Source organism: Aspergillus nomiae (genome assembly GCF_001204775.2).
Source record: "Aspergillus nomiae NRRL 13137 chromosome Unknown contig00233, whole genome shotgun sequence".
In the NCBI taxonomy this organism is placed as follows: Eukaryota; Fungi; Ascomycota; class Eurotiomycetes; order Eurotiales; family Aspergillaceae; genus Aspergillus; species Aspergillus nomiae.
The window spans coordinates 1,149-20,981 of NW_015378288.1; the positions used below are offsets into that span (position 1 = coordinate 1,149).

The following is a 19,833-nucleotide window of genomic DNA, read 5'->3' on the forward strand; positions in this document are numbered from 1 at the left end:
TCTTTCTTTCTTTCTTTCTTTTTTTTTTTTTTTTCTTTTGAGGGCTCCTGTTTCAACACCGGCCCCACTCGGACGGGAATAAGGAACTGGAGTGGCGGCGCCGCTACTTTGGCTAAGTGGGAATGTCGCCACCGACTTAAACCTGATCTGTGATAGCCCGACGGAGCACCAGAAAACCTGTGAAAGCTCGAGCTTTGAGCTCTGGGCCGGGTTGCATGGGAAGCTCAACATTCGGAGCTGGGGAGAGCTGGAGAGGTGGGAGGGGTCAGGAGGGGTAGGTTGCACATGGTCGCCTTTTAGCGCGCCTCGTAACATGGCCGATTCAGCTAGTAGTAAACTATCCTTTAGAAAAACACCCTGGTTTAACTAGTCGTAGGAGTATCATCCGATATGCTTAGTTTCATTCCATTAGATAAGTCTGGTCATAGTCTGGAAATTTCTATTACTCGAAGTGTGAGCATTTCTCGAGGGCTTGAAACTTGGCAAAAATCCCCCTTATGCTTACCTGCAGCTGTCGCAAACCTCTAGAGAGGGGAAGCGGTCCCACCGGCCTTTCCGAAATGCTGGTCACTGATACTGTACTGTGTGTCGGTATGTATGATACGGTAACGATGGCATCTGTTCAATTCCCACATGCCCATATTTTCCATGTCCCAGTATTGAGGTTCAAACGGGGACCTGAAAGCGCAAATCCCCTCAAGGTAGGTTAGTGGGGGGACGCAAGAGCCCTGGATGCGAAACACTTCAATATTGCCTCGTATAGTAGAGTTGAACCCTTCACAAGGATGATCATCATTTGCCCGAGTGATTGAATTACTCGGTGAGTTCAGATTGGTGCACACCTCTCAGAAAAATTTCTTACCGTACGGTCATGTCACCCGAGGTATAATGGAGTCACTCTACACTAAAGTTTTGAGCAGGAAATGCGAGTGTCATTGATTTTTGGACCGTCCTACGCCGTACGACCATTAGTACTTCCGTCTACAAGTAGACAGTGTCTTCAATGCATGCCAGGACCGGCTACCATTTGTATGAGATCATATCATATCATCCACTCTTCTCGATTAGAGGAATGCAGGCTCGGGAGGCTACATTACAATAAAACAAGAGCATACCAAAAATGGAACCGTGTCTCTGGGCGGCTATGCCGGCGATCAAAATCTTTTTCCTGTGTTCTTTTTGTTTTTCTGCCTTTTCCTATTTCTGTTTTTGAACTAGTAATACCGGGTTGGCTCTATTGTTGAAGGTTCCAATGTACAGGAGGGCTCATGTTGTACCACGCGATAAGCCCCAAGGGATAATCATATCGGTCAAGGGATATGCTTATCGGCAGGTGCTACGGTGGTAGCTATCGATAGATGCGAGATTATAACTCCGTAAGCTTATGTTTCAACGCCCACCGAATCATGTAAATGATATATCGATACCAACATGTGAGGTTCGCAATCAGACGACAAACCCATAGGAAGAACAACTATGGTAGTAACTTTTTTGTCATTTTCCCTGGTACGAGGTGGTATTTACCATGTCACAAACCTTGGTTGTGCAGGCTGGAATTATTCCCATGAATGGGGTTTTTATTACCCGGAGCCCTTTTCATATAATTTGGTTTCCCTTTATGTATCTGGATGCGACGGGCAAGTCTTTGATGAAAAGGCCGCACCGCAATGTCGATTCACTATGAAAGATCATTCCTTTGTTCGTTCTTGGTCCTTTCTCATAGCTGAATCTTTCAGTCCATTTGCCTCCTGCATAACCGGTTGTAAGGCCACGCGGTCGGCGGTTCCCGGGGGCTGAGGGCCTCCATCCCTTAGAGGTTTAGTGAGGTATCCATACCCAGTAATTAAAAAAATTTACACGCAATACCACTGGGTGACCATTTAAAAGCAAAGGAGCTAAGCTGCGGTATCTACTGCTTTTTTTTCGCCCACCCACACAAGATACTGGACTGGAGACTTTTGTCTGTTTGGCTTCATATATTTTTCTTGTGCTTGCTCCTTTTTTTTTTCCCTTCCTCTTTTTCTCTTTTTTCTAACTCTTCGATTTCCTTGCTTGGTTTGTCCTTGCGTCTTGTTTTATTGTTCTTCCTCATAGTTAGTCCCCTTTTTTTGTTTGTCATCCCCCATCTACGGGCTGTCACCTTGGGCTATAAATTACATTTTCCGTCTTTACAACTCCGTACCGGCACTCACTAAGCTCCAGAGAGAGAGTATTGAGTTACCCACTAACAGTACGTTAGTGACTGCCACTAACTGACCTTAGCTTCCCTTTCCCCTCTCCCTTGACTGCTACAGCGACCTTTAACTTAGTACTCGACGACTCCAGAGTAAGAGTACTACTACCTACGTCTCTTCGCAAAGCACTGGAGCTTTGCACTATTACTCATTCCTCTATCCCCACAAGCCCTATAGATCTCTCTGTATCTTTTTCTTCTTTTCTTCCTTCTCAACCTCAATTCGTTCTACCACCTTGATCACTTTCCTCCCCCGAGTCTCCAGAACCCCTCTACCCCTCCATAGATTGCATACGATTTTTTTTAAACCATCGCGGATCATTTTGATTTCCTTTGATGGCGCATGTGCTTGTCGATTGGGCTCTGCTGCTTGAATTGAACCTTCTCATTTGATCGATTTATGGGATTATCTCCCTTCCATACATTAGCACCTGAGTTGTTCGCCTCCCCCCCGTCCACTCACCCCGCCGCCAAAGACGGATTCATGCAGACCATGCCGCCTCGAGCGTCTTTGACTAGTTCTTTCTCTGTCACCGACGCCAATAATGAAGTCGTCTGCCCCTTGAAGAATAATGACGGCTCCAATTGTCGGAAAAGATGCCTCGGAGTGAGTATTTCCCCCAACTTTTCTTTGTGTGTCGGCCGATCGATCGGAGCCCCACTTCTAGAAACGCCCACTATCGCAGCTGTGCGACGCTTTTATCGTGCGAAAAGACCAGCATTCCATGTTTATCTGAGCTTATTAACACTGTCCGCCCGTTTTGAAACTTTTATGAGTTCATATCTAACGTTGCTATGTGCCCCTACAGGAGAAACGCTATCGCTCCATGCAGGAGCATATCCGTCGGGCGCATCCGAACAACTACATTCCGAAGCTCCCGGCCACCGAAGAGAGCTTTATCTTGATGGTCACCACCCCTCCGGAACAGCGAGCTCAGATATCTCCGCCAAATCAAACTCAATCTCGCCGTCGCAATGGTGAGTGTAGCTCATAGGTCATGACTTGTAATGGGAGGTTGGAGAAGCTGACACGTCCCGATCCAGCCGATCGAGATATATACGTCGCTGACGCCAGCTCACCCGCAACCCCACGGGGAATCGACGAAGCTCATCCTGCTGCCGCAACTGCTGCTGTCGCATTAGCCCAATTGCACCATAATCGATTAGCCTCGGACTGGGACACGGATATGGTATGTAGGCCAGACTGTTTTGTTTCTCAATTTAATTTTTTTTTCTTTTCTTCCCCTGAAGATAAGCTAATCTTTATCAAGGAAACCCACTCTGATAACGATATCGGACGGGAACGCATGCGGTCTTCCATTGAGCTACCCTCCCTTCGCGACCATTTCAAACAGGAATCATTGCCACCTTTTTCTCCACGCCCGCGAGAGCTTCTGCCATCGATTCTCAACCACTCGCCTCCTGGTCGCTCATCAACCCTTCCTCCCATCCAGAGAAGGGACAAATTGCCCCGCCCTCGCAAGTCCTCCATATCAGCGGCACGGAAACCTAAACATGAGCGGGTCAAGTCAAAGGAATATGGCCGGCGCCCTAGCCTGGGCGATCGTAAAGCGCTGTCCGCTGAACCGCAGACGGCAGCGTGGGCCCAAGGCAAGCGCTGGGAGGATCTGATTGAAGCGGCTACGTCGGCCACGGAGGCAGATGATGACCGACAGTCGGAGGTGAGTTCGCTATCAGATACCGAGGAACGACGGGTTCACCCGTTGTCTCTTCGCGAACAGCTTTTAACTGTTCCGTCCCAGGTCGGTCGGTCACCGACCCTCGCACCTCTGATTTCGAACATCACCTCTGCCCCTTCTGCTCCGGGGAATCGGTCATCACTCCCTCCTGCTTTCCAGTCGGCGGGCGGATTACCCCCACCCAATTCTCACCGCCCATTTCCACCGCATTCTTTTGGTGCGTCCCCTTTGCATAAGTCCTTGACTCCCCCACCGTATGAAACAGCCCGCAGCCGCGACAGTGATCTGGAGCCTTTCCCGTCCATTGAGTCTTCCTTGGACTCGGCATCGACTGCATCAGGGAAGAATTTTGCATTCTCGGGCCATCTTGGGCCGTTGGCAAAACCCGATTCCAGTCCTGGTTTGAATCTCTTCCCTCGCCAGCATCATCGCTTCTCCAACCCAACTCCAGCATCATTTCGGCAAAAGGAGGTCCAAGTCTACTGCGCTAGCTGTCATCGGCCCTGGGCGTTGAGCGATTGCTATGCCTGCACAGAATGCATTTGTGGGGTATGCCGTGAGTGTGTAGGGATGTATATCAGCAGTCCCACTGCGTCCTTTAGGAATGTGACCTCGAGCCCAGGTAGCGCCATGTCACACGGTCCGACGAGCTATCCTCCCCGGGGTTGTCCGCGGTGTCGTTCCATGGGAAGCAAGTGGAAGGCGTTCCAACTTGAATTTAAGTGAGCCATCGGGCTGACGTTTGCGACGTTTTGAACTTTACGCTGCAGGATCATGTTTTACGGATGTTACGATTAATGTTGAGGGTCTTGGTTACTCAAAAGGATTACGCTTCAATGATGATATCTAAGCTGGCGACAATGCATTCATCCACGAGCCCCCGTCCATCTCGGGGCGAACTTCTCAAAGGCTGGACTAACCTGTACATGCCACGCACGTTAGGATGATTGGAAAGCTGGGCTTTTTCGTTTTTCTTTTTCTCGTTTTTATTTGATTTGCAACTTGGTGTGGATGTGTTTATAATATCGCTGGGCGGTCTATATACACTATACGGTGGCATTTTGGTGTTCTGTTACACTCTGTACTTGAATGACTCGCAAGATCCGCGTTTGGAATGATATTCAAAGACATACATGAGACATATGAAGCCGACAGGCGCCTTTTCTATTCTGAATCACGGACGGCCAAGAATTTATGTATACAATACACGTATCCAACTACAGGCATCTACTCGTACCAGACGATGCTGCTCAAGCCGCCCCAAGTTCCCTCCGCGGGCGCCTCGCCGACCAGCAGAGAAGCGACTTCACTGAGCAATTTCCCAGTCTGCGGATCTCGCTTAATGATGACTACCGTGGATGAATCTTGATTGCCGACCGCGACCAGATCCCCCTTCTTGTTGATCACGAAGCTGCGCGGGGTCTTCCCACCAGACGAAACCAGGTCGGCGTCGGTCACGGCTGTCTGTCCTGGTTTCAAGGTCACCAGGGAATCATTTCCATCAAATTTACCATCCTTGCGGACGGAGATATGCACGGTTGGCCCCGCTGCCCGGATCTCACCTAATGTCGTTTTATTCGAGGGAAACTTGGAGCCGGGGTAAGGGCGGAAGCAGGCCGTCAACTGCTTGAACTCGGGGCACCCGTCCTTCCCATACGACACGTCGAACGGACACATGTAGCCGCGGAGTTCTTCTACGGTATACAATACCGATTTTTCTGCGTTGCGCCTTGCCAGCCGCCCCCCATGCGGCTTGCTGCCCACCCAGGCGTGGTGAGCTGCATTCGAGGTCACAAACACTCCATGACGCGGCCCGCTTCCTGGAGGAAAGTGGATCGTCGAGTTGAATCCGCACTTGTTCAGTTTACCGGACTTCTGGTCAATCGCAAACACGTGCATCTTATCGGCTCCCAGATCCGGCGATAGGAGGAACGATCCGGTGGGGTCGAGCAGGACTTGATGTGGTTGCGACTTGGGCTGTTTTTCGGTAACATTTTTCGGCTGGGGCAACCTCACTATATCAAAGGGGTTTACTTTCTGCTTGTCTGCGAAGGGAATGTTGAAGAGTGAGATGGAGGAGTTGCCACTATATCACGTTGTTAGTACCAAGTGCAGCATCATTGGTACCATAGGATGGAACATACTAATGCGCTATCGCGAGGAACTGCTTGTCCTTTCCGTACATGACACTATCGACACCGCCAGGGGGTGTCTCTACCGTCGCAGCCTCGTTAAACTTGCCGTCCTTCTCGACCTGCAACGCGGTCAATGCACCGGGAGTGCCTTCACCAACGCACCATAGCAGCCCGCGGTCAGGGTCGACGGTCAGCGCACTCGTCGAGCCGGCACCGCCGCAGGTGGTCAGGTTGTGAGTCTTGGTGAGCGAGAATTTATCGCCTTCTCCCTCCAAGTTGAGAGAGTAGACGTTGCCATCGTAGTGGGTCGCAAAGAGTCTTGCAGCGGTTGAAAGAGAGGGTAGCGCCAGGGAAAGCGCGAAGACAGACTGCAAGAACATTTTCCAAATGAAGGTTAATCGACCAGTCCAGACCGGTCTCAGCTGGGTAGAATAGAAGAAAGTAAGAGAGTGTGTTGCGTCGCTTGCGACTTTAGATTTCGAAGGGTAGGTGGGAACACATCGGCTGATCTGCGCGGGTGTGCAGCGAAATAAATACTACTTTGCTCAGCCTTGCAGAAGCGCAGCAAGCCTCAGCCCTCACGGTGAATTCCCCATGTCTCGTTGATTTGTCCAGCGTTGCACTGGAGGTGGAGCGACTGGCGCTTTGTCTGGCATGGATCTGCATTATCTGCGAGTGGAGTTGAGTTGTAGTGACTGGGCATTGCCCTGATTCCTTTAATCTTATTTTATTCTTTACGCTTTGACGTTTATTGTTCAAGCCTTAATGGAAGGGACGGTGGGAATTGAAAGACAGGGTCGTGAAAAGATTTACCTACTATTTCAGGATCCGCTGTTAGCCGCCGAAGGTGACCAGGGTCTTATCCACCCATTTACAGAATGCGCCGTATTGGAGTCTTCAATCACCATCCATACAGTCGGATATCTCCAATGGGAAACCATGACTTCGCCCCCAAGATGCTAAAATAAGGAGATGGCTTGGCCCATCTTAGTCAGCAACAAAGGGGACCCAGCCTTGCAAAGTGATTGATTGATAGCTCGCATCCATCAACTAGGTTGGCCATCCTCCTGTTTCACGCCATGGTGGGAGTTCCCCACAGCACCGGCTGCGAAAGCTGTCGGAAGCGCAAGAAAAAGGTAAGGGTCCCTCGAGAAAAAAAAAGAGAAAACACCGTGATTAACCTTCCCCGACTCCGTAGTGCGACAACAGGGCACCAGCATGCACGGCCTGTGTCGTCTCGGGGCGCATTTGCCCAGGGTATCAAAGAAAGTATAAGTTTGTCAATGAGAATGCTTCGCTCCTGGTGCATTATCGGAAGAAGAAGTACCTCCTTGAAGAAATTGGTGCTGACCGAGATGAGACTGTGGCTTTATCGAGGTCCGCGGGCAACCATACTTACCATACCATTCGCTCTTACGAATGGATTTGTTGGCCCTTGATTTCAGGTCAGGACCATGATGCGGCCAATCTGGTCTATATCATGCAGGATTCCATGAGTCAGATGATTTTCCCTCTGAACTCACATGGAAGCTTTTATCAGTATATTCCAGGTCGATTGGGGCGAAATGCTGCTCTGGACTCTGCCATCGCTTGCCTTTGTACTGTGTATGCAGACATTTTGGCTGCTAACGGGGCTATTTCGAAAGATGCTTGGCGGAAATATGCCCAGAGTACTGGGGCGCTACGCTTGTGTCTAGATGATCCCGGGCGTTGCCTTCAGTCGGAGACTGTCTGTGCTTCGATTGTGTTGCAGTTGTGCGAGGTATGATACTTGCGCTCTTGGTCTGAGCTAGACTGATAAGTGACAGCTCTTGACAAATGCCGATAATGGGCGGTGGAACCAGTTGTCGCACGGGACCAAGGCTCTCATTGCGAATTGTGACATACGTCGGTTTCAGCAACCGTTTGAGCGGGCCATGCTGGAATCGCAGAGGGCGTTTTTCGTATGTCTATCGATGTGTTTCTGGAGCTTCAATGTTGACGAGTTGGCAGATTGTTCAGGACATGAACCTGCGACAGCCGTGCTTTCTCGCACAGTCCCCTTGGCGGGAGTTCTTGCGAGAAACGGAAGAGACTGCGTTGACACCTGGAACTCGGGCTGCTGCTCTGCGATCGAAGCTGTGCGACTGGCTGGTGGATGTTCCTGTGCTTCTTGAGCAAGTTTCGGGTATCTTGCGTTGTGGAAGCTATGGGATGAAGCTAGAGAGACTTGTGCAACGAGCCATGGCCATACATGGCCAGATAGAAGGTTGGTATCTCGCCGAAGTGGTGCCGGCTGTCCCGTATGTTGAACAAGACGGGGACGGCCGTGCGCCACTTCGCCCATCTGAGTACTCTCAGCCCCTCATGGGCGTTTTGGATTGCGTGGCAAACTCTACGCTCATTGCCCTAGAAGATGCCATCTCTACCTCCGTGTCTCTCTTATCTGACTCGAATGGCTTCCATGAATCCATTGACTACTCTACCATAATTTCGAAACGACAGCAGACCATCCGAAATGCGCTTGAATACGTCCGGGAATACTCCCCGGTGGCTGCCAAACCTCTAGAATTTGGCCTACAGCAGCTGCGATCACTCGGAGCAGGCCATAAAGCATATCTTGAATCAAGTATTCACCCAACCGAATGATTATACTAATACTCATACACATATTCGGAAAAATCTCTATTTACTAAACCAAAAAGGAACTCAAGCTCCATCCAGCAACTTCACCATCTCCCCAAAAACCTCCACTACTTCTCTCCTCTCCCCTTTCCAGAAAGACAGATCCAATTCCCGCCCCTCCGCAGCAGCCATCAAGGCATCTTTACTAGGAAAGGTCAATCCAACCGTCCGCTCAACCGGTCTCATGCGAACACCACACAACACCTGCTTCAACTGCTCCGCCGCCTTCCCACCTCCATGTCCACCATAACTAACAATCATGGCGGGCTTCCCTTTCCATTCATGGTACAGGTAGTCAATCGCATTCTTGATACTAGCAGGATACCCCCAGTTGTACTGTGGAGTGACGAACACAAACGCTGCATACGAAGCGATCTCTTCGGACCATCTCCGCGTATGCGGATGGAGATATTGGTCGGATGAATGGATCTGAGAGGGGATGCCTGGTTCGTTATACATAGGGAGATTCCACTCTGCCAGATCAATGAGTGAGAGTGTGACCGCGTTTTCGCGGACACTGTCGGCGCTTTGGAGGTCGTCTAGAATGGTAGTTCCGATGTGGAGACCAGCGCGAGGAGTGCGCTGGCTGCAGATGATGAGGCCGATTTTGGGGGTCATCTTTTGCCAAAGAGTGTGAGTTGGTGTTGATTCTGAGAGAGGGATATCTATACAGGGAGTAGGGTCTGTGAAAACTTTTAAATTTGGGACAGACAGGGTGGAATTTATAGCTTGTCTCCAGGGTAGTCGACTAAACCTTTGAAGCTAAAATGTAAGGGTTGATGTTGCGCGCCAATGAGAATTGGCCTGGTGGGTCGGCAGTTATCATTCAGTACATTTTAACAGATCAAAGACAAGTCCTCCATAAGTTCATTATATAGCTTCTCAGCCTAAAAGCTTACAAAGAGATAAAATTTTCTCAGTATAATCTGGTAATTGGGATGAGAATAAGTTAGCCCACACAAGCACTCAACCGCTATGACTACAGGCTAGAGACTGAAAGTATATACATACAAACCGTCAAGACACACGTATAACCTTCCTCTCATTAAATCCATCCAGTGTATCATCCCCCGAATTCCTCCAAGGCTGCACATAACCCCGTTGATTACTCACAACTCTTGTGGCCCCCTCCTTGAAGTCAGTGGAATAGTGCGTATGCCCAAACACCCAGACCTTCACCCCATCCAGCGGTATCTGAGATAGGACATCAGTAGCGAAGGCCACACCCCAAGGATTGCTCGCATGCCGCGGACTCGACGTCCCCCTCAGCAGCGGCGCATGATGCGTAACAACAAGAACAGACCTCTGCCTTTCCACATCTCCATTTTCCCGGCGTACAGCCTTCATCTCATTCAGCAGCCAGGCGAGATCAGACTCATAGTTCGCATTATGCTGATCAATCGACCAGCCTTCAATGCTTCGCAAATCCCTGATCTTTTCGCGCACGATATCTCTCGATGCATGGGGCACATGTGACCAAAGCGTGCAGCCGAGGATAGTCACAGCTGAATCCGGGATATCGTATCGTCTCTGCTGAAGCACGATTAACCGGCCGTTGAAGCACGGTTCCTGTTCAAGTTGGTTGGCTTTTTCCAGCCCGGCTGCGAAAGTCCCGTTGTAGAACTCGTGGTTCCCGAGGATCAGGAATACCTGCTTGAAGCGGTCTGTTTGTTTTTGGAGAAATTGTCGATATGCGTCATAGTCTGCTAGGCGGCCGATATCGCCTGCGAGAATCAGATGGTCCGCGCAAACGGGGATGTCATACGACGCATACTGCGAGTTGAGCTCGAGATGCAGATCGGAGAGAACTTGAAAAGATGTCGATGATCGATTTAGGAGGGACCGTGCTTTTTGGAGCATTATGTCGTCTAAAATGTAAGGGCTAGGTGGAATAGTACTAGGAGCTGTAGCTGGTATCAAAGAGGGTATTTGGAGATTGGGGGATACTCACGTGATTAAATGGGAAATTGTCGTTATACCGAGGGACTTCCAGCCTTCTTTTGTTGGGCTGAAAAGACATATTACGCAGATAAATTATATGCTAAGAGTTGTTAAGTAGTTAAAGCAGCTTAGATAGTTAAAGCAATTGAAGCAATGAAGTAGTAATATTGGTTGCTACGCTAACGCTCCGCTGCGCAGCATCAGGGTTTGCTTCTTCATCTAGGTCCTCGGTACTTGTGCTGGAGTTCGTATTCTATACCCGTTCAAAAGATTATTCTCCTAGTAGATAGAGTCAAGGGATAAGCGACCATTTACACATCTTCCAAAGTGTAGACCTATAATAAACCAGGAATTGTACTGGGGTCGAGTCAGAGCATAGTATATACAATATGCTATTATTCTGTTAATGTACACGATTTGATGCTGAAGAGAAATTTGGTGTATGCTTGTCTTCCATGATCGGCGAGTGTGTAAAACCTTAGTGCTCCAAACCTAAAGCCTTGCTGCTATCAAGTAATAACTCGAGTATTTCTTCATGCCCAAGTTCTTTAGCCGTGCTAATCGCGGCTTGCATATCCTCTTCTACATTTACTAAGGAGAGGTTTGGATCGGCATAATGTTCGAGCAGTAGTTTCACTCCTTCTTCATACCCCTCGACTACAGCCAAAGGCAGTGGTGTGGGACCACTTGAGCAGAGGTTTTGACCAATGTGTTTGAGCAAGAGTTTGATAATTCCTTTGTGTTTGCGGAATATAGCCACATATAGTGGTATTTCACCTTGGATGCTCAGCTGTGGATCAGCATGATTTTCAAGCAGTAGTCTCACTGTCCCCCCTGTTTGTTATAAATACCGTACACAAGTGGTCCATAACCGGCTGAAGAGAGATTAGATCAGCATATTTAAGTAAGATTTTGACAATTTCTTCATGTCCAGCGGATAGAGCGTGGGTGGTAAATGGTGTGAAACCGTTTAAGCAGAGATTTGGACCAGCGTATTGAAACAAGAGTTTAATAACTCCTTCATGCCGAAAGTGTATAGCTATGCCGAGTGGTGTAAACCCGTTTGAGCAAAAGTTTGGGTCAGCATGGCTTTCAAGTAAGAGTCTTATTAAGTTCTCGTCTGCGCTGGATATGGCACGGATGAGTGGCGTCTGAAGAACATTTTCAGTATAAATATTTGGATTAGCGCCACAGGAAGGAAAGAAGTAAAGCTACTACTCCCTCATTTCCGCCCTCAACTGCCCAGTAGAGAGGATTCTGACCGTAGCCGTCTATGGCATTTTTGTCATTCCCTCTGCTTAATAGCGCTACGAGGGCTTTTTGTAGGCCGAAATAGGCAGCAAGATGAACTCCAGTCGCTTGCCCAGGGACATCCTCATCCTTTACCCCCCGGAATCTGGATTTCACAAGAGCCTGGCTACAAGCGGACACCTTGGCCTTACTTTCAAGAAATCCCATAATCAGACCTTCCTTTTCGATCGATGAAGAGCGGGCATGATGCCCCCAGCTAGTAGAAGCATATATGTAAAATGGATGTAGCTCAACCCGTTTCTCAAATTCTTCTTTCGATGGACAGGAGCCGCGTTCAAAATCGTCAAATTGGAGATAGGTGATGCAGCTTGTTGTAATATCGTCGATTGACTTTTGAATCCAGTCAAGATTGCTGAGGTACTCCTGAGTCGTGTAGTGAACTAGCTGGATGGTATGGCTCTCCTGATTGAGCATGACAAGTCCTGCACAGAGGGAGATAATTTCCTCAAATACCGGGAGACTATCCTCTTGAAGTTGACAGTCCCCGGCTCCTATCGCTAGAGCATGTTGAAGCTCAATCGGTCGTAATGGCCGTATGGCATGGAACACCCAGGATAGAACACGACGGGCCCACACACGGCCATTTGTTCCTTGATCATCAATTCTGCTAACTGCATTGTCATAGGCCACATCCAATGCTCCCTGCCCTTTTGGGAGACTTTGGAGAGCTATTCTGAATTCATTCGGCGTTCTTTTGTCTTTCAATGAATCCATATGAAGGGTGGCGAGGAGGAACCTGTAACTCAAATCTATTAGAGTATAGTGAAAATAGCTTAGGTACCAGGATGGGATAACTTACATGCCATCAGCTGCCTCACAGATTTGTTGCTTTATTTTCTCCTTTAATCCACTATTTTGCTGGGCGCATTTCGATAACTCCTGAAAACGATCGTCCAAGTAGCTCTCAATGTCGTTTTGGCTTGCACGAATTTCTAGTCGCAGAGCACCTTGGATTTCTCGCTCTAGTGAAGGGCGCGATGTTGCCATAAAGCCCAGACGAGTATTATCTTGTAACTTTCGAATTGTCTTAAGCAAACCCTTGTGAGTCTCGTCCGAGCATTCGTCCAAAGCATCAACCACGAGAAATGCTCGGTTTTGAGCCCTGATAATTTGAATAAGCGTGTCCAATAAGCTCTCAACAGTCGGCTTTACATGCTTCTTTTTATGTGACTCATAAAGCAAGCTGACTGACTCCGGAATGAGGTCGCATTGCTCAGCAACGTGTCTCAGAAGGGTAGATAGAAGGTTTTCTGTTGTTTGCTCTTGTCTCTTTGCGTAGTTGCAGTACAGGAAAGTGATGCATGACTGGCCATCTGTTTGCTCTTGTAGATGCTTTATTGCCATCGAAGCCAGTATGGTTTTGCCAGCACCAGGTATACCGGGGCAAAACAGAGTCGGTACATCCCCGCTCATCCAGTTGAGGAACTCTTGAGACTCTAGGAACCATCTTACAGTACCTGGCTGGTGCTTTTTATAAGCATCCAGATGTTGTGATTCATGGGATGAAGGAGCCAGCCAATTCAAGATCTTGTTATGCTCCTTATCCACCTGCTCTGCGAAGGCGTTAGAAGCAAAAGGCCATTTCAATTGGTGGGTTGTATACCATTCAGTAGAGGGTCAAGGCTTTTGTTCATTTCAGCATGCATCGTAGCAAATTCATTACGCACTATGGACATGGGCTTTCGTCAGCTTCCTCTATTCTAGCCTGGATATGAACTAACCAATATCTACTATATCCGCTGCTGGCCCCATTTTTGCCACCTCGGCAGGGGGGATAATCTCAAGAAGCTCCTTGGTATATGCAGCTGCCGTTGCAGCAGCATACCTTTGCCAGAGCTTATGCTTGTGAGTATCCGAATAATCACAGATTCCTCGAATAACGAGACAAGGGAAATCATTCATCAGCCCTGCTGCCTCCATCTCAAAGCATAGTATGTTGTACTTTTGCTGGAGTTTATCCCTCGTGATCGCATGCCTCATAACCAAATCAGCAGATGCAATAGTGCCATAATGAATGACAGGATCATTGGTCTCCCGGGGCTGTCGATAAACCAAACGTGATTTATCGCAATGTGGGCAAGGGATTTTAGGATCATTGTGGGTATTTATTAGTGGACTCTGCTTTCTTGTGAGAAAGCCGAAAGCAGATGCTATCACAGCGATGCTGTACACCACGGAGCATATTGCAATAGTACTGCTCCAGGGCAGCTGTTGCATGACGACAGCACTCGCAGTGATGGTTATAGCGCAGCCCAACAATCCCACAGCGGGGATTAAAGTAGGCTTCATAGCGTGTATTGGCTTTGCAAATTCGTCGTGCTCGTAGGATGTTTCGAAAAGATGGTCATTCTCTGAGCCCTGATGACAAAACATGTATCTGAACTGCGGATTCGCATCATCGGACCCCGATACCCTCTCGATCATTTGTGATACGTATCGGGGAATTGCATTACGATATTCCTCATGCCTAGACCGTAATTTTGACACCGCGTTTCGTAGCTGGGTGGGCGGCATATTAAGTATACCGGTGCGCTCAAACTCGCCGCCAGCTACGACTTTTCCGTGGTTATATTTGACTACTCCACCTGCGAATTCTGTCAGATGTGATTGTGTCTTGAAGTAACTTGATTCTATCTCACCGAGAGCTTTGTCTGGAGTGCTCACAACGACATCGCCGAGTCTGATATCTTCAGTGGGGAGTTTGTTGGCACATGGAGCTCCTCCACCGATACCTACCATGAGTCCAAACCGAATCCTTGGAAAGGTTCGAAGCATATCTGCTGCTTGCTTGGATGCGGGTGTTGTTCCCGTAGTACCGGCTGGAAGACAAGCGATAACGATGTTATGTTCTTTAATCCGACCGAGGGTGTAGATGTTGTCGTCACCCTCGGCTTGATCAAGGTCTGGGTAAATTTCATCTAGCATTCCCCTTGATGCAGTTAACTCGATGGAAAGAGCACATAGCCATCCAACCGTAAAGTCATTGTGTGAGAGACTCCTTTTCAGACCGGTGTGAGTTCCTGTCCCGACAAGGTGAGAGAATAAGACTATGTACCTTTTCGACTCAGCGGTCATGGCGGTGGATGTTTCATCATACAGATGAAATGATGCCTCCGCTTTATTGAGGTGTTATTGTATCTCCAACATGCTTGCACTGTAGTGTTGCTATCTGGTGATGAATAATATTGTGTATGGTCCCGAGATGTAACAAGGCAGACGAGGAGAATCAAGGGATGAAAAAATGACACAGCCAGCAGAGGGAAAAACTTGAAAAGGCTCAGCTTGATCCTAGCAAACTGATTACTTGTCTGTTCTGATGTTCACCCCACAGCCTCAGATCTGGACCCCTCATCTTTGATCGACTATCACTGGCTGGAAACACGTAGCCTTGTCGGCAGCCTCGTACCCTTTGATTGGGTATGAAGCGTGCTAGGGCATATTAATACAGTTTAGTGTGTTTTCACACTGCATTATCACACCGATTGACCGCCAGCGGCCAGAGCCTCCACATCTATCGAGCCCAGAATCGACTTTTGTCGAACGGGTCGTTCCCACTTCTCCCATCTTGACGGAACGGGCCGGTTGCCAGAGATATTGATATCCTTGGGAGATCAACTCCATAGGATCAGGCTGAAATGCCCATAACGAGTCAGCAAGGCCATTACTAAAGTCTAATATTCAACCACCGTGCTGTACAGAGATACAAAATTAGATGTTAAAGTAATATATTCTGCAAGAAGTTACATTTGCTCTCGGACCTATGAGCATATATATACGCCGTATGTCGGTGGAAGTATGACAACAAAGTTACAAAGCTAACTCCGAATAACCCTTGTCGCCTCGCGGGCTTCGATCATATATCGGCACTTTGATCGCAGCCAAGGGCCGTGGCGCTGGAGTAAGAACGGGATGGGAATGCATGCCAGTGCTAGAAACGCTGGCACCGACGACGCCCACCGGATGCCAAGTGTCTCATACATCCTGGGTGTGAATAAAGGGAAGACAGCCCCCAGGACAGATCGGAAGACGGAGCTGGCTGCCAGACTGGACGCGGCAAAGATAGAATACGAGTCCACCAGATAGTGGCTCATACTGATGAAAATACAGACCAAGCCGAAACCGAAGAGCGCAGTGCCAATACAACTGACGATAAAATGGACGGATGGAAAGTTTGTCCACGCGAATGTGAATAGTCCAAGTGGAATAGCGATCGCACCAACCATTGCCGGATGCAATCTTTGCTCAGCTGTAGTGGTTTTGTCTGCGCTATGAGAGATTGCCCGCGCGCGCCGGTGGTCATGGATGAAGGAATATGAGACGCCCAAGACCATGCCAACCAGAACGGCTAGGAAGGGAAGGGTCGCAATACCGGCTGTCCATCCGCGCATTTCATGATATACAAGGGGAAATGCTGCGAAGAGGAGGTATAAGATACCATACACGATGGCGAGATAGATTGAAATGAGAAGAACAACCGGTTCGAAAGTCAGGAGTAACCATGGCCTGACCAGGGCTGTTTTCACAAGCACGGCGTGGGGAGACTGCGTCTCCTCAAGCTTGCTGCGGTACTGTTTCCCCGTCTGTGCAGAGAGAATTCGTGCTCGTCGGCGGAGAAGAACGGGGGAATAGGTCTCCGGGATGATGAGACTGCCGGCGATCCAAAGTACGCCGGACATGACCGCGATGAAACCCTGGATCCATCTCCATCCCTCTGCCATGCCAATGAAACTTCCGATGATCGGGCCGAGGGTAGGGCCAAAGAACAAACTTGCTGTAAAGATGCTCATGGGAGTATTCCGCTCCTCCGACGGGAAAAGATCTGCAATTACCCCCCCGGTGTTCACCAGCGAGGATGATCCAAATGCTCCTGCAAAGAATCGACACAAGAGGAGGGTCGGTATGTTGGGTGAGCACGCCGCTCCAACATTGAAAGCAGTGAATGCGGCGAATGTTCCGATAAAGACAGCTTGTCGGCCCAGAATCTCGCTGAGGGATGCCCAAAGGAGAGGGCCCACAGCGAAACACATGACAAACAGGGTCACCCCAAGGTAGGCTGTGGTGGATGAAATGCCATACTCCTGGACCAGCTGCGGTACGGCGCCGGTATAGGCCGAGGATGCCAAAGCTACCGACAAAGTGGAGAGAGCGAGTATTATCGTAAAGACCCACCTTCTTGCCCTTGAGAAGCAATGAGGGTCGGCAGGGTCGTTCGAGGCCCATTGTACCATGAATGGGTCAACACCAGTGCCTGTACCTTCGTAGGTCTGCGAGAGGAGATCTTGCAAGACATGCCCTTGATCAAACATGGAATTGTAAAGGGATACCCCACGGACAATGGGATTCTGCTGTGTTCCACAACCATTTCTCATAGGCGAATCTGTCATCCTGCACCGCATATGTGTGTATGGTAGGAATGATCAAGGACTTGTTTCACCTCCACGACTCCGTGCTGGAAATATCCAGCGATATACGCCAGCCTTCATCATCACAGTGGATAGTAGCAAAGCCCGAATGCTACCTTACGGCCATTTTCACAGAGAGTAGCTGAACGGAGTCGATCAAACCGGGTGGGTTGACGCGTTGATCAAAGCAGGCCAGTCAGTTCACGTAATGCCAAGACACTGGCGCAGCTGATGGGCGATTTTTATACCCAACTCAGACTGAGAGATGATCAGATAAGATCATGTCTATTTTCAATGTAACCTTAGACACTTAGAATAGTAGACGTTACGGAGTACGGTTAGTCGAACGCGATGACGTTTCCTTCGGAAGATGAGACAGTGGCCAGCCATCATGATCGACATCGGAGGAGCATATCTCCTCTTGTCATACGACTCTTGATGTAATCATAACAAGACATCAGTGTGTTTTGTTCGTAGCGGAATTGCATATAAAGTTAGAGAGAGCGAAGGGGAAACCCGAGACAAGATCGTTGAATCATCCAGGGCAGAACCAGCAATCGACACAACTGTATTCTAATTCAATATGGGATCTTTCATTACAAGCGACCAATCCAACCAAGGAAACCCCAAAGATGGAATCCCTTGGTACCTTGATACTCTTGAACGTGTTCCTCCATTGGCGCAGCGTGTCTTAGAAGAGTACGCTGGACTGAAGCCGGAGGAGGTCAAAGAACACGTTCTGAAGATTGTATGGCCCCCTGAGATCCTGAGAGAGCTGTATCACTGACTGGTTGTTCAAAGCGTGAGAAAGCCTGGACGTCGTCCCCGTATCCATGCGTTGGACTCTTTCGATTCCTTGACTTCTCTCTTCCCGACTCACCACTATATCGCGAGGTGCTTGACCGGGTCAAACACGGAGAGAAGCTGTTAGACTTCGGCTGTTGTTTTGGCCATGATATTCGAGCTTTGATCGCGGACGGGGCGCCCGCTGAGAACCTCTATGCTGCGGAGCTCAATGCAACCTTTTTGGATCTTGGGTTTGAGCTATTCCGTGACCGAGACACTATCAAGTCTACGTTCTATACGGCGAATATTTTTGATGAGAACGACAAGCTCCGTGCCGAGAGATTGGATAGCTTCGAGATAATCCACACTGGCTCCTTTCTGCATCTTTTCTCCTGGGACGGCCAGAAGAAAGCGGCCCTTGCCCTCCTGAAGCTACTTAAAAGGCAGAAGGGATCGCTGATCGTCGGACGTCAACACGGCAGCACAACGGCCAAGGAGGTGCAGAACTATCTCTACAAGCCGACCAAGGAGAACGAGGCCAATGGACGGCTCGCCACCTTCTTTAACCATGATGCGGAGAGTTTCCAACGGCTTTGGGACGAGATTGGGGAGGAGACAGGATTGAAATTCGAGGTGAGAACTGAATGGGGCACCTGGGGCTCTGCGAATGGGATGGATCCGGCGTACTATAATCTTTGGTCGTGGGAGGATAAGGAGACCCTGCGTTTCAAGTTTTGGGTTCGAGTGATCTAGAGTGCATTGACCGGGGGTTATTATGGCGCAAGAGAGCAGACGGGGTGAGATATTATACTGGAAGAAGAAATAGGATGTGGCTGGTTTGTATCCTAGTATGAAGACCCCGGTTTCAATAGCAATGGATGATCTTTTGGCGCTGCAGCCCTAGAGTCCTAGATCAATGGTAATGTCACACTTCGACACTAAACTATACATAGACTGGAATCGGCTTTACCCTTGCATATCAGCTCGTGGACTCCATACAGATTTATTTCTGTTAAGCCAGCCGGGTCAAATGTATATCAGACAATATAGCCCAAAACCCACCATACGGCTTTGGAGAATTGTACAATTCTTTTCTCGGAGTCACACTAAGATGTCATCGTATAGCACTAACAAGAAGGCACGCAGGAACCCTTTCACGTTAATACCCCCAGGCATGGAAATGAATTATTGCTCTACATTGTGATCTCTCAGGGACACTGGGTGAACTATATCCAGATTATGCCAATATCCCTGATACTACTTGTTTTTCAAGTGATTGTCTTCCTCACTGTCGTCGTTTTTTTTCTTCACATTCTGGGTATTCCCGGCAGTCCTGTACAATATCAATCACATACGTATCCTTCCTTATAGAAAGGCCATTACTAAACCCTAATTAACATTCAACAACAGTGGTGTACAAAGGTATAAAATTAGACATTACAATAATATATACAATACGTCCGAAGACGGTTAGTCATTACTTAATAAACAAAATAGTAGATCTCTTTGATCTAGTATTCACCCACTGGTTAGAAACAACTCCGCCTAACTATTAACCTGTCGTGGCCATTGCCCAGTCCAAACCAAACAAGCACCAACATAACACCTCCGTGTCGCATCCAGTTACGGAGAAACATAGTAACATGGCCCACAGAAGTACG

The 19,833-nt window shown here is 48.7% G+C and overlaps 7 protein-coding genes across 7 annotated transcripts; 3 read left to right on the top strand and 4 right to left on the bottom strand.

The window, feature by feature from the left end:
• Nucleotides 1–2,633: 2,633 nt before the first annotated feature.
• On the top strand, nt 2,634–4,659 carry rfeD (putative transcription factor RfeD; the record flags this gene model as incomplete). The annotated part of the gene is made up of 4 exons (XM_015553036.1): nt 2,634–2,840; nt 3,043–3,211; nt 3,278–3,423; nt 3,505–4,659. The coding sequence occupies 4 exons, from the start codon at nt 2,634–2,636 to the stop codon at nt 4,657–4,659; spliced, it is 1,677 nt and encodes a 558-aa protein (XP_015404932.1).
• Nucleotides 4,660–5,160: 501 nt separating this feature from the next.
• ANOM_007781 (uncharacterized protein) lies at nt 5,161–6,448 on the bottom strand (the record flags this gene model as incomplete). Its single annotated transcript, XM_015553037.1, has 2 exons — nt 5,161–6,019; nt 6,078–6,448. 2 exons carry the CDS (start codon nt 6,446–6,448, stop codon nt 5,161–5,163), a joined length of 1,230 nt encoding a protein of 409 aa, XP_015404931.1.
• Nucleotides 6,449–7,147: 699 nt separating this feature from the next.
• Nucleotides 7,148–8,696, top strand: ANOM_007782 (Zn(II)2Cys6 transcription factor domain-containing protein; the record flags this gene model as incomplete). The annotated part of the gene is made up of 4 exons (XM_015553038.1): nt 7,148–7,204; nt 7,267–7,830; nt 7,877–8,011; nt 8,061–8,696. The coding sequence occupies 4 exons, from the start codon at nt 7,148–7,150 to the stop codon at nt 8,694–8,696; spliced, it is 1,392 nt and encodes a 463-aa protein (XP_015404934.1).
• Nucleotides 8,697–8,756: 60 nt separating this feature from the next.
• Nucleotides 8,757–10,592, bottom strand: ANOM_007783 (flavin-dependent quinone reductase; the record flags this gene model as incomplete). Its single annotated transcript, XM_015553039.1, has 2 exons — nt 8,757–9,397; nt 9,761–10,592. The coding sequence occupies 2 exons, from the start codon at nt 10,590–10,592 to the stop codon at nt 8,757–8,759; spliced, it is 1,473 nt and encodes a 490-aa protein (XP_015404933.1).
• A 559-nt stretch (nt 10,593–11,151) lies between these two features.
• On the bottom strand, nt 11,152–15,098 carry ANOM_007784 (uncharacterized protein; the record flags this gene model as incomplete). Its single annotated transcript, XM_015553040.1, has 6 exons — nt 11,152–11,507; nt 12,116–12,720; nt 12,784–13,537; nt 13,588–13,650; nt 13,706–14,569; nt 14,624–15,098. Coding segments are annotated over 6 exons (3,102 nt in total), but the record flags the coding sequence as incomplete, so codon positions are not given.
• Nucleotides 15,099–15,799: 701 nt separating this feature from the next.
• ANOM_007785 (MFS transporter) lies at nt 15,800–17,368 on the bottom strand (the record flags this gene model as incomplete). Its single annotated transcript, XM_015553041.1, has 1 exon — nt 15,800–17,368. One exon carries the CDS (start codon nt 17,366–17,368, stop codon nt 15,800–15,802), a length of 1,569 nt encoding a protein of 522 aa, XP_015404935.1.
• A 601-nt stretch (nt 17,369–17,969) lies between these two features.
• On the top strand, nt 17,970–18,925 carry ANOM_007786 (uncharacterized protein; the record flags this gene model as incomplete). The annotated part of the gene is made up of 2 exons (XM_015553042.1): nt 17,970–18,134; nt 18,188–18,925. The coding sequence occupies 2 exons, from the start codon at nt 17,970–17,972 to the stop codon at nt 18,923–18,925; spliced, it is 903 nt and encodes a 300-aa protein (XP_015404927.1).
• Nucleotides 18,926–19,833: the final 908 nt, after the last annotated feature.